This window comes from Loxodonta africana, chromosome 14 (assembly GCF_030014295.1).
Source record: "Loxodonta africana isolate mLoxAfr1 chromosome 14, mLoxAfr1.hap2, whole genome shotgun sequence".
Lineage (NCBI taxonomy): Eukaryota > Metazoa > Chordata > Mammalia > Proboscidea > Elephantidae > Loxodonta > Loxodonta africana.
The window spans coordinates 50500638-50513222 of NC_087355.1; the positions used below are offsets into that span (position 1 = coordinate 50500638).

The following is a 12585-nucleotide window of genomic DNA, read 5'->3' on the forward strand; positions in this document are numbered from 1 at the left end:
TATGAAATGGACGAAAGGCCTTTATTGAGAAGGAAAAGAAGCAAAGGACAGTGGGAACTCTGGATAACCCAACCGTAGATAGCCAGGAATTAGTTTTCAGACACGTAAGAATAATCTATGTGGAAGTGTTGCAGTGCTTTCCCCATGGCAGAGTGGTCCTGGGTCTCTAGGAAGCTTTTCTTTTCCTAGGAGTTAATACTAACTGCAGTAAAAATTCACTGCAGTCTAGCTCTTGGCATATAAAACCTCAGCTCTCAGCACATATTTTTACCTATTTTATAAAACTTCCTTTTGGCTCTTTTTGAAGTTCTAAGACTGCAAAGGGGAAAAAAGTATCTGACACTTTTTTTGTGTTCTTGAGATGTGAAAATGTGGTTTTTAAAGATGTTTTTCAAACGTGGAGCATATGATAAAAGTAGAAAGAAAAAAAAGGAAGTATTAAAATCTGAAAAGTGGCTTCACTGCACACATAATAACTGGGTTTGTCGTAGAGTTTTAACATACACATCTGCACCTGGACTGTAATAGTCTCTCCAGTGCTCATGTGAACTGAGGACATGATAGAAACGGCATTTGATTCCAGGAAGAGGGAGCTTGCCTTACCAAGCAGCAGGGGTATGCCATTGCAGTATGCCAGGAGTAAGCAGGAAGCAACTGGTAAGGTGAACAGTAGGACCCATATAATTCTTGGTCTGCATCTAACCAGGGATCTGGACTTCATGTTCTCATTATGGTGGACAGCAGAAATGAAAAGAAGGCTACATCAGAAGAGTCCCAGGAAAGAACCATGTAAGGGTTTTCCCAATAAACTAATCATCCCTTAGAGTATTTATTGATTGCCTACAGTGGTACAAGACCCCTTGCTAACCAAAAGATTGGCAGTTTCAGTCCACCCAGAGGCTCCTTAGAAGAAAAGCCGGGCAGTCTAATGCTGAAAAATCAGCCACTGAAAACTCTATGGAGCACAGTTCTTCTCTGACATATATGGGGTCACAAGTCAGAATCTACTCGATGACAATTGATTTTGATTTACAGTGAACAGGGTAAAATGGAAGATACCAAGTATGTGACGTAATCTCTGCTCTTAAATTGGAAATTTATGTAACCAAATAGTGCATGCAACTGACATTAAATGTGAAGGGAATTTATAGATTTTACACAGAACATATGACTTGACCTAGGCTTTGGGAAATGTGTAGAATTTTAATTAAGAGTGAGCATTCCAAGTAGGAAGTAAAGTATATGGGAAGAGTGAGTCTTCTTGAAGAGTTCATGGGGGGACTAGCCTAGCTAGGGTGAGCTCTGAGTTAGAGGGTCAAAAGAACAAAAATGTCAGTGAGTCTCATCTGCCCTCAGAACTCTCTTACATGGATATGCTCTTAATAAATATCTACCAAATAAACACATCTCCGTTTTGATCCTGTTATTTGTGGTCCTAAAAGAATGTCTTACCCACCTTCCCATTCACCAGCATGCCTGAGAAATGGTCCTTCAGCGTCTTTTTGAGTATGTCAGATGATGAGAGGCTCATGCTTTCACAGGACAGCCTTTCCATTGTTGGTTGCTTCCAGCTAATGTGAGGTTTTTTTTTTTCCTAATTTTGAGCCCAAATCTGTCACCTTTCAGCCAGCTTTTACCATCTCCCAGAACTTGTGAGGCATACACAAGTACACAACAACTTGTTGTGAGGACTCCACGAGTCAACTCCGGTATGACAACGTTTCAAAAACATGACGAGAACTAGCATATTTCCCCTTAGTTTCCTTCTCTCTAGGCCAGTGGTTCTCAAATGTTAGTGTGCATCAGAATCCCCTTGAGGGCCTGTTAAAACACAAATTGCTGGATCCCACTCTTGGATTTAGTAGATCTGGGGTGTGGCCTGAGAATTTGCATTTCTGAGAAGTTTCTAACAAGTTCCCAGGTGATGCTGATTCTGCTGACCCAGCAACCACACTTTGACTGCCATAGCTCTAATCTAAAATTTCCCAGTTCCTTCAACCCTTTTGCATATGGCTGCTAGAACATTTACCAATTAGTGAAACGGCAGGTCCCTCTCTGGAGATAAGGTTTAATGATATCACGTGGTGGTTAAGATCTCAGGCAACCTGAGTCCAAATCCTAGTTGTACTGTATTGTTAGTTGTGTGTGAGTAACTTCAGCAAATTACTTAACCTCTTTGTGAATCAATTTCTCCACCTATGAGATAAGGTTAGTAATAGTGCCCTCCTCACAAAGTTAATGTGAGGATTAAATGAATTTGTGTAAGTAAAATTCTTACAAGGAGCGTTGGTGGCACAGTGGTTAAGCACTTGGCTGCTAACCAAAAGGTCAGCAGTTTGAACCCACCAGCCGCTCTAGAGAAGAAAGACATGGGAGTCTGCTTCAATAAAGATTTAAGCCTTCGAAACCCTACGGGGAGGTTCTACTCTGTCCTCTAGGGCCATTATGAGTCAAAATTGACTCTACTGCAACAGGTAAAATTTAGTCACTATTATGATGAAACATTCCCGGGCATGAGTAACACTACCCACTAGTTGGACTTTTTGGTAGTACTACAATAGTGCCCCATTCTTGGATGGATATGTATTATCAAGGAATGATACTGAATTTCAGGGATAAATTAGTATATACTAATATTCTAGATCAAATATTATATATTGCAACAGTATGCTAGAAGTCAAAAAGTTGGACATATAAAAATACATTTTGTTAAAAGTCTTACAAAATTTTGCCTGTGATTTTTTTTTTATTATTCTTATAGAATATTTCCCGACCCTACCGCTTACTACCTATATGACTTCAGGCAAATTTCTTAACCTTTCTGTCCCTCATATTCTTCTCGTGAAGGAAACCAAACCAAAAAACCAAACCCACTGCCATTGAGTCTAGTACGACTCATAGCGATCCTATAGTACAGAGTAGAACTGCCCCATAGGGTTTCCAAGGCTGAAACCTTCGAGGCAGTCTGCCACATCTTTCTCCCACAGAGCAGCTGGTGGGTTTCAACCATCAACCTTTGCTTAGCAGCCGATTGCTTTAACCACTGTGCCACCAGGGTTCCTTACAAAGGAAGTGCTCAATAAATATTAGTTTATTTTTTATGTTAACTATTATAAAATATTTTTGAGAACACAAAAAGTTTAAGGAAGAAAATAAAAATTATCCATAATCGTACTATCCAAAGATAAATATCATTATGACTTTGGTATATTTTTTCTACTCTTTTTTTTTTAATCATATATATATTTTTTTAACTTATAAAATCTGATTGTAATTACTGTTTTTCAACCTATTTTTTTCACTTCGTATTATAGTAAATATCTTCTTAGGTTATTTAAAATTCTCAAATTATCCTTTTAGTGGTTGCATACTTTTTTTTTTTTATATCAAAATATATCTAGCCATTTCCTTGTTGTTGGACTTTTGGGCTATCTCAAATTTCTCACTATAATAAATCCTGAAATAAATGTCTTTGTACATAAATATATGTCCAAATTTCTGAATATTCCCTTAAAATAATGCCCTAAAATTGAATTACCTGAGCAAGGGGTATGAAAGGTTTTGAGATGTTTGAGGCATATTGTCAAACTACAAAGATGTGCTTTATTCTTTCACCAAAATTCATTGGAGTCTGTTTCACTAGACTCTCGTCATCATCGTCATTGTTGTTGTATGCCGATGAGTCAGTTCCAACTCACAGCAACCCTGTATGACAGAGCAGAACCGCCCTATAGCATTTCCAGGCTGCAGTCTTAATGAGAGCAGATCACCAGGTCTTTTCTCCCGAGGAGCTGCTGGGTGGGTTTGAACCACCACCTACTTGGCAACACTAATCTTTTTTTTTTTTTTTTTTAACACTAATCTTTTAAATAGCTTCTGCTGATTTTCTCAGTTTTTCAAATTATTAACATTTTTTAAAACTCTTAAAGTACACAGCGGTTTATATCAGGACCGACAATAAAATTCCATACATTGAAAGTTTAAGGAATCCCTTTAGTCATCCTCTTTGTAAATGTCAAATATACAGATTTTAAGGCATCTGGTGCCAAATCTCATTTCATGATTTTTCCAAATGTTATTTGTCATAAATATTCTCTTTAAAGAAGAGGGTAGAATCTAGCCAAACAGGAAAAGAATATTTGAAGAGCATGAATGAAGCATGAGCAGCCCTCACATTGCATTTTCCATTGAAAGGAAGCGTCATCTTCACAGGAACTTGAATAGCCCATTTTGTATTCCCACCAGCATGGAAGGCACCTACACATATATATTTTGAGTTTTAGCATTTCTCATCATTGGTCAGGTACACTTGAGCTCTATATTAGACCCGTTAAAAAACTTAGGAGAGTAATGGAGTGTGGGATACTGACACAGCCATTGATTTAGCCTAAATGAAGCCAATGGAAAATGGTTTATACTGAACCAAGAGAATATTGAAAGGTTCAGCAGACCACCATGCCAACTTCAAACCAATTTATCTATGTATAAGAGTTATGGAAAATCCAATTTCTGGTCAGTGGTTTTCAGCCTCTCGTCTCTCACACACACAAGCAAAAATCTAAAATGTCTTTTCAGTTGGACTTGTTATCAGGGTAGATTAACCAGCATTCAAACAAGCTGTAGTTAAAGTATATTAGAACCATCGGATTTGCTCAGTTTATTGATGTTAGGAAGGAGGATAGATACTAAGCTTTTCATAAGACCTTCATGGATTCTTGCCTCCCTCACATTTTGGCTTTTTCCTCCCACCCCCACACCCCCCTCCGCTGAAAATCTGGAAATTTGCAGTAAATCATGGCTGCCTAATTACCAAGCCCCACTTGGGAGAGGTGAGTGTATGCAGGTCCCTGATGTACCGTAACCACAGTTAATATGTCACTGAATGATGGAGAATTGGCTAAAGTTTATTGTAATAGTGATTCTTGGTTATCTGTATTCTGCCTTTCCTATACCCCTCTCATTTCTCCAATTAAATGAAAACTGACCACATAGAAAATTTCTCGGTAACTTCACATTATACTTCTATGGTGTAACATGTACATTGTACATTATACAACTAGATACTCATGTATATATATTTGTTTCCATGTTTCCCATTCCTTCAATGAGGACGCCTTTACTGCTCTAAAAACTTAAATGTATATGTGTATGTATGTGTATATGTATCTTTACACATACACTTTTCATCATGGTTAGGATATCATCTTCCAGTGCATCCGGTCCTCTGGAGTTATTCTTTAATACCACTATACTTCTTGGCACTGATCTAATAAGAGTTCTGAAACCTGCTAAGTAAAATCATATGTAGAAATCTTCAATACACATCTTTGCGGCTTCAGGGAAAGAGGGGATTTAGTGTGAAACCTGGAAATGTGTATTAAAGAGAAACTCTACATTTAAAAAAAAAAATTAAGTAGCTGTCTTCAACTGATAAATTAACCTTGAAATTCTAACCATAATTTTCAAAATAAAGGCATTGTAAATTTTGCCACTTTGAGGAAAAACAGACATGCCCCTCACTAAACCCTGCATTGGAAGAGCCATGAAATAATGCTACTCTGATGAGTAGCCATTTTGGATTTTTCTTCATCTGAGTAGCCTTCCCCTCCCTGGCTACTTTTAAGGATTTTCTTTTTATCAAATTTGAAAGCTGATTTAACAGGTTTTTTAGTTGAATATGAAACTATAAAAACCCACCAAGAGGATCTTTGTCTCTAAACAAAGTGAGTCGCAGATGGCTGCAGAGATTCTGTGGTTTCTGTGAGAGACAGCAAAATTCTCTTCTAAATCTCATGGGGTCCAAAGGTTCTGGAGCAAGAGTGGTGTGCATCCGTTGCCAAGCCTGGGCACACCAAGAATAAGAAGAGTTAAATACTACTTCAGAGCTTTCAAGTGTGGTTTTCAAGTTAGGCTACGCTATGGCATCGTAAGACGCATTGTGAGTGTCTAATAACCCCTAGAATATGCTAAAGAAAAATTTGTTTGCTAATTTAGGACTCAGCAGTTCCATTGACCTTTATGGTTGTAATATATTGTTTTAAAAGATTATAATGACTAGAGCAGGAGAAAATATAACAGTTAAGCACACTTAGTTTTGCAAATACACGTCTCCTAAAGAAAATTCAAAATATAAGACAGATAGTTGGAAAATAAATGTTTAAGAAGATGCTAAGAGATCATGGTCCCCAGACCTTCTGTTAGCCCAAGATGGGAACCATTCCCAAAGCCAACTCTTCAGACAGGGATTGGACTGGATTATAGGATAGAAAATGATACTGATGAGGAGTGAGCTTCTTAGATCAAGTAGACACATGAGACTCTGTGGACAGCTCCTGTCTGGAGGGGAGATGAGAAGGCAGAGGGGCTCAGAAGGTGGCTGAATGGACACAAAAATAGAGGGTGAAGAGGAGTGTGCTGTCTCATTAGGGGGAGAGCAACTAGGAGTATATAGCAAGGCATATATACATTTTTGAATGACAGACTGACTTGATTTCTAAACTTTCACTTAAAGCACAATAAAAATTAAAAAAAAAAAATGCTAAACCTCACTGTTTAACTAATGCAGGTTAAAACAACAACGGTGTTTAATTTTTCATCTGTCAACGTAACAGATTTATTTTGGTTAAATAATAGCTTATTTATAAATACTTATTCATATTTGTATAAATATAGTTCATTAAACATGACGGTGACATCAAAAACAAATTTTTTTTTTTAATTTTTAAGTGATGGTGACAGAGTGCTTTTAATGACATAGGAAAATATTGTATCAATTAGAATGCTCTCAGCTTAAAGTTACAAAATATACTTTTTAATCCTTATAACAAGTTAATGAGGCAGATACTGTTATTCCTGTTTTACATTTATTATCTCATGTAACAAGAAGAGGGAAGGTGAGCAGGTTCATAATTGGTTAATTAAGCAGCTCAGTGCTATACCTGCTTCTCTGCCATCTTTGATTTGCCTTCGTGGTCTCGAGATAGTTGCAAAAGTTTTACATCCTTTCATAACATCTTCTGTGAGAGGAAAAGAGGAGGGTTTCCTCTTCTCTAATTGTCTCCCTTATTATCATTTAGTAAAATCTTTCTTAGAGCTTTCAACAGTCCTCCTTTTTCATATTATTATCCAGAACAGAGTCCCATGTCCACCCCTATACCAATCATTGACAAAAGGAGAATGGGATTTCCATGAGTTGTTTGTTCGAACTATAATACAGACATAAGAGCTGGGTGTGGTGTCTGCCTTCCCTGAGTACTTCGCTACCTTTTGATACCTAAACCAAATCAGGATTTTTTAACAGCAAGGAAAAAAAGGGAGCAATCAGCTATTGGGAAGGAAACCAACGATGACCACCACGTTTATATTATAATGGAAAATCTTCATTCTCTTTTTTATAGTTTCTGAGTTTTCTTCAACGAGTAGGTATTAATTTTCTGAGAGGTCTACTATCAGGGTGTTTATCAACACAGACTCTGAGCCAAACTGTCAGGCAAGTTATTCAACATCTTTCTGTGTGTGTTTTCTCTTTAATAAGAAGGGAAATCATAGTAACACCTACTTCATAAGACTACTTCAAGAATAAAAGAGTTGATTTGTGAAAATGCTTAGAATTGTAGGTATACTATTTATGTTAGTTATTATTATCATTTTATAATGTAGAAAAACGTTACAAATGAGGAAATCCAATATGCAAAAGTCCCATTTCCCCAGTCGTGGTGAATATTCACATTAAGGAAGGGTTTTGCTACCTAAAGGTATTCACTGGATAAGAATAAAATTGCATCATCTTTTTAGTTTAACACAAGTTAAGAAACATGTCTAAATACCTGGTATGAGCTGTACTTTCAACTGGATACAAAACTGGATTTAATGGATAGTTGGATTCCATGGGTTTAATGGACGATTCTATGATTTTTTTTTTTAGATGGATATTCTTACAATGCAGACAAAACCTGAATAAAATAAGATATAATTAGGTTAAAAACCTGTTTGAGTTAAAGATTATGTTATCATTTACCCAGAGATCTCTTATTAGGGTAGAATACAGTAAATCCTTGGGAGTCAGTTTCATGGAACAGATGATCACAGTTGCCCTCAGTTTCCAGAACTAAAGTCCTGCTTCCATCCTACCCTTTTTTGACTCCTGCATGATGTTGATTGACCACCTCCTGGTCAGTCACTTCTCTTCTGGCTTCTGCAAAACTACATTCTCCTGATTCACATCCAAACTTCTTAACCCCTTCATCTCCAGCCCCTTGAGTCTGCCCCTAAAAGTATCAGTCACTGCTGGATTTGAGCCTCTGCTCTTTTCTAGCTAAACTATCTTCTTTCTAGTGCACTGTCATGGATTGAATTGTGTCCCTCAAAATATGTGTCACCTTGGTTATTAGTCCTTGATCCCCAGTATTGTGTGGTTATCCTCCATTTTGTGATTGCTATAATTTTCCTATGTGTTATAAGTCCTAATCTCTTCCTATGGTTAGTGAGACAAGATTAGATGATGTTAAAGAGGATTAGGGCGGAATATAACACTCTTTCTCAGATCACATCCCTGATACAACGTAAAGGGAGTTTCCCTAGAGTGTGGCCTGCACCACCTTTTATCTTAGAAGAGATAAAAGGAAAGGGAAGTGAGCAGAGAGATGGGTGACCTCCTACCACCAAGAAGGCAGCACTGGGAGCAGAGCACATCCTTCGGATTCAGGATTCCTGTGTGGAAAAGCTCCTAGACAAAAGGAATATTAATGACGAAGACCTTCCTCCAGAGCCAACAGAGAGAAAAAACCTTCCCCTGGAGTTGGCACCCTAAATTTGGACTTCTAGCCTCATAGATTGTGAGAGGATAAATTTCTCTTTGTTAAAGCCATCCACTTGTGGTATTTCTGTTATAGCAGCACTAGATAACTAAGACATGCACATTTTATTTCACAAGTCTTTATCTCTAGCTCTACCTTCTCCCTTAAGCACCTGATCTGTATTTCTAGGTGGGCACTGGACCCTGCTTATATGTCTTCTTATATTCTCTAATTAAGCAAATGACTTCATTTTCTTGCCATTAACATCATAATTTACTCTGTCTGAACTATTACAAATTTCCAATTAATGAAGTCTAGAATTAATAAATTAAGCCTTAATTTATATATGTATTGTCTTCTAGATTATCATCTTTGGAAGACAGATCATCTGTAGTTACTTGTCTCAAAGCATAGAACTAAAAGTTGTTCAGCATTACATTGGTCAAGATGGACAAGCTGTGGTTCGAGAACATTTTGACTGCCTCACAGCCAAACAGAAATTGCCTTCGTACATACTAGAAAACAATGAACTGACAGAGCTGTGTGTGAAGGCCAAAGGAGATGAAGACTGGTCAAGAGATGTGTGCCTGGAATCCAAGGCCCCGGAGTATAGCATTGTCATTCAGGTATCAGAAGTAGTACAATCCAGAATAGAGCTACTTTTAAATTTTTCTCATTGTGTTCTTTACTCTGTACAACACTTGTTAAAAGTGATATATGCAAGAGTGAAATGTAGAAAGGCTTTGAACCGCACTCCTCAAACCATTTCCTCCCCATCCCACACCAGCATGTTTGCAGCAGTTACACTAGTTCTTACAGCAGAACTCTCCTCCTGTTAGATGGAGGCAAGTACTACTATCTTGAAAATGACTGAAGCACCAGGTCTGGGGATGGGGTGGGGACAGGGGATGGTATCCTCCCCACTTGAGAAGCTCTGTGATGATCTGTTCCTTTTTTTATCTCTTTCTTAGTCTCAGTCATTGCTTTCATTCCTATAAAGGACACATCTCTCTTTCACTCTCCTACTCAGCCTTCTATCCATCACCCCTCATACAAACTTTTTGTCTTTATGAAAAGAATTGGCCCCATTAGCTCAGTGCACATTCAGTTTATGCCATAATGAAGTCTGTTTTTGCTTAGTTCTCTTTTGTTTTAATGACTTTTTTTCTGTAACTGTAAACTGTTTAGTATTGAATAGGACCTTTTTCTGTCCCCTGTGCAGGTGCCATCTTCAAACAGTTCCATTATTTATGTCTGGTGCACAGTTTTGACTTTAGAACCCAGCTCTCAAGTGCAGCAGCGAATGGTGAGTGCTTTCCCAATCCTAAAATATGGTATATGACTCTGACCTTTCCTGTTCTGAAATAAATTGTCAGAGTGACCCAGAGAAGAGATTTATTATGAGTTTGTTTCAGCATCAAACAGCTAGAATACTGCAACAAAGCAAATATGAAAGTTGTTCTGTTCTTTTATTTTTATAGATTGTGTTCAGCCCTCTTTTTATCATGAGGAGTCATCTTCCAGACCCCATTATCATACATTTGGAGAAAAGGAGTCTGGGATTGAGCGAAACACAAATTATTCCAGGAAAAGGGCAGGAAAAACCACTGCAAAACATAGAACCTGACCTTGTACATCATCTAACATTTCAAGCAAGGTACTGGAAAAATGCCTACATCTTCTTAAGAGAAATTCAATAGAAAAATAAGCTCATACTGTTGAGTTGGGAAAAATGGAGTATGTTTGTTTGTTTTTGTATGATTTTTATGAGAATGTTATTTTAAAATTGCCCTGTCTAGTGTTCTCTTGGAGGGGCAACGGTTAAGCACTCAGCTGCTAACGAAAGGTTGGCAGTTCAAGCCTGCCAGCAGCTCCATGGGAGAAAAGACCTGCCAATCTGTTCCTTTAAAGATTTATAACCTGAAAATCCCTATGGGGCAATTCTACTCTGTCATGTACAGTCGCTATGATTCTGAATCCACTCGATGGCACACAATACAAAATACACACACAGTCTTCTCTTAGTAGGAGTCCCTGGGAGGCACAGATGGTTAAGTGCCTGACTACTAGCCAAAAAGCTAATGGTTTGAACTCACCCAGTTGATTCTGGCTTATAGTTACCATATAGGACAGAGAGTAGAATTGCCCCATATGGTTTCTAAGGCTTTAATCTTTACAGAAATAGACTCACATCTCCCTCGGGGTGGCTGGTGGATCGGAACCACTGACTTTTTGGTTAGCAGCTGAACGCCACCAGGGCTCCTTGACAACAACAACAGTATTCTCTTATTCTGTTCTGTAGTTTGAGATGAAATTCAGCCACTCTAAATAAGCTTAGAATTATCCAAGAGGGATCACACAGAAAACTTATTTGATACTTAATTTCTGAAGTGGAGTAAGAGATGAATAGGGATCTCACCCATGGATCAGGGAAAGAAGAAGAAGAAAAGCCAGGGCCCAGATTATCCAAAAACTTTAATCAGTCCCTAAGTAACCAAGTTTTGGCTTTAGCCCACCAAAAATAATTGGTCTGTAGTATATTGTCATTGGAGATTTTTCAATAGATTGTAGACCACTTTAGAAATCGGATATTTATTCTTGCTTTTTTTCCCGCATTTCATAGAGAAGAAGATGGTACTTCAGATTGTGCTGTTCCCATCTCAACATCCCTCATTAAGCAAATAGCCACTAAGGTACACCCTGAAGGCACAGTTAATCAGATCCTTACAGAATTCTATGGGCCAGAAAAATCCCTTCAACCCATGTGGCCCTACAATAAGAAGGATTCTGACAGGTAATGTTCTCCAGCAATCTTTTTAATAAGGTTTCTCAGCATTGAGAAATAAATGATCATTCATATAAAGGTTAGATACCATGAAAGGTTAAAAAAAAAAGTAGGTATTTGCATGTCTGACCTTTTATTATCTAATAAGTGTATTTTGTAGATTTCTTTACTCCTAATCTAGAACATAATTACATGGAAAGTTTCTTCCCCTCGGATGCAAATGCAGCATTGGATGACTCTGGTGTGAAGTGTATCGTACAGGAGCATTGTGTATCTGGAATCTGTAAACATATTTCATGAATACTAAAATCATCATATTTCACTGAGTCTCTTGAATATGGTGTTTGGAACAGGAATGAACAGCTGAGTCAGTGGGATAGCCCAATGCGAGTAAAGCTGTCAGTCTGGAAGCCATATGTTAAAACCTTGTTGATAGAACTTCTACCCTGGGCTCTGCTTATCAATCAATCCAAGTGGGACCTCTGGCTGTTTGAAGGAGAGAAGATTGTTCTACAGGTTCCTGCTGGCAAAATTATTATTCCTCCTAACTTTCAGGTACTATAAGTTTTTCACCTAATACGAATTCTTTTCTCTCAACAACCAGCTTTTGTTCTGAGGTTGCATTTGTGTTTTTAACAGAATGAATTACTTGTGGAGAACTATCCTCTTAAAATGTGTACGTAAGGGGTATGGAATGTTCTTTGATATTCAGAGACATTTCAGCTGTCTTCGTTTTTTTCCATCAGCAGTATTCATGCTTGAGTTATCATTAAATTTGATGACTTGTACTAGTTACTTTCTCATTTCCATTGTGTACAGGATATTTGACAAGCATTAGGGTTGGTCTACCCAGGATATGTTAGAGGTACAGAGCCATATTGTGTGTTAACCCAGCCCCTAGATGTTCTTTGTGGTTCTCACACACATTCCCTGAGATCCGCAAGATGGATAGGAATTGAGGATTTCTGAGCAGCCTTTTTTGTTTTTTTGGTTCGGACTCTCTTT

At 37.8% G+C, this 12585-nt stretch overlaps 1 protein-coding gene across 11 annotated transcripts in view; it reads left to right on the plus strand.

Annotated features, from left to right (window-relative positions):
- The window catches only part of VPS13B (vacuolar protein sorting 13 homolog B), a 916907-nt gene that overhangs the window by 853434 nt on the left and 50888 nt on the right, over positions 1-12585 (plus strand). For 10 of the 11 annotated variants that reach the window (XM_064267936.1, XM_064267938.1, XM_064267934.1 and 7 more), the window contains 5 exons: positions 9158-9421; positions 10018-10101; positions 10277-10452; positions 11419-11589; positions 11934-12135. In XM_064267936.1, the coding sequence (XP_064124006.1) occupies positions 9158-9421; positions 10018-10101; positions 10277-10452; positions 11419-11589; positions 11934-12135 (897 nt within the window). Of the gene's footprint in view, positions 1-706; positions 790-4788; positions 4830-9157; positions 9422-10017; positions 10102-10276; positions 10453-11418; positions 11590-11933; positions 12136-12585 lie in introns of those variants that run through there. The other variant, XM_064267944.1, reaches the window with a different exon arrangement.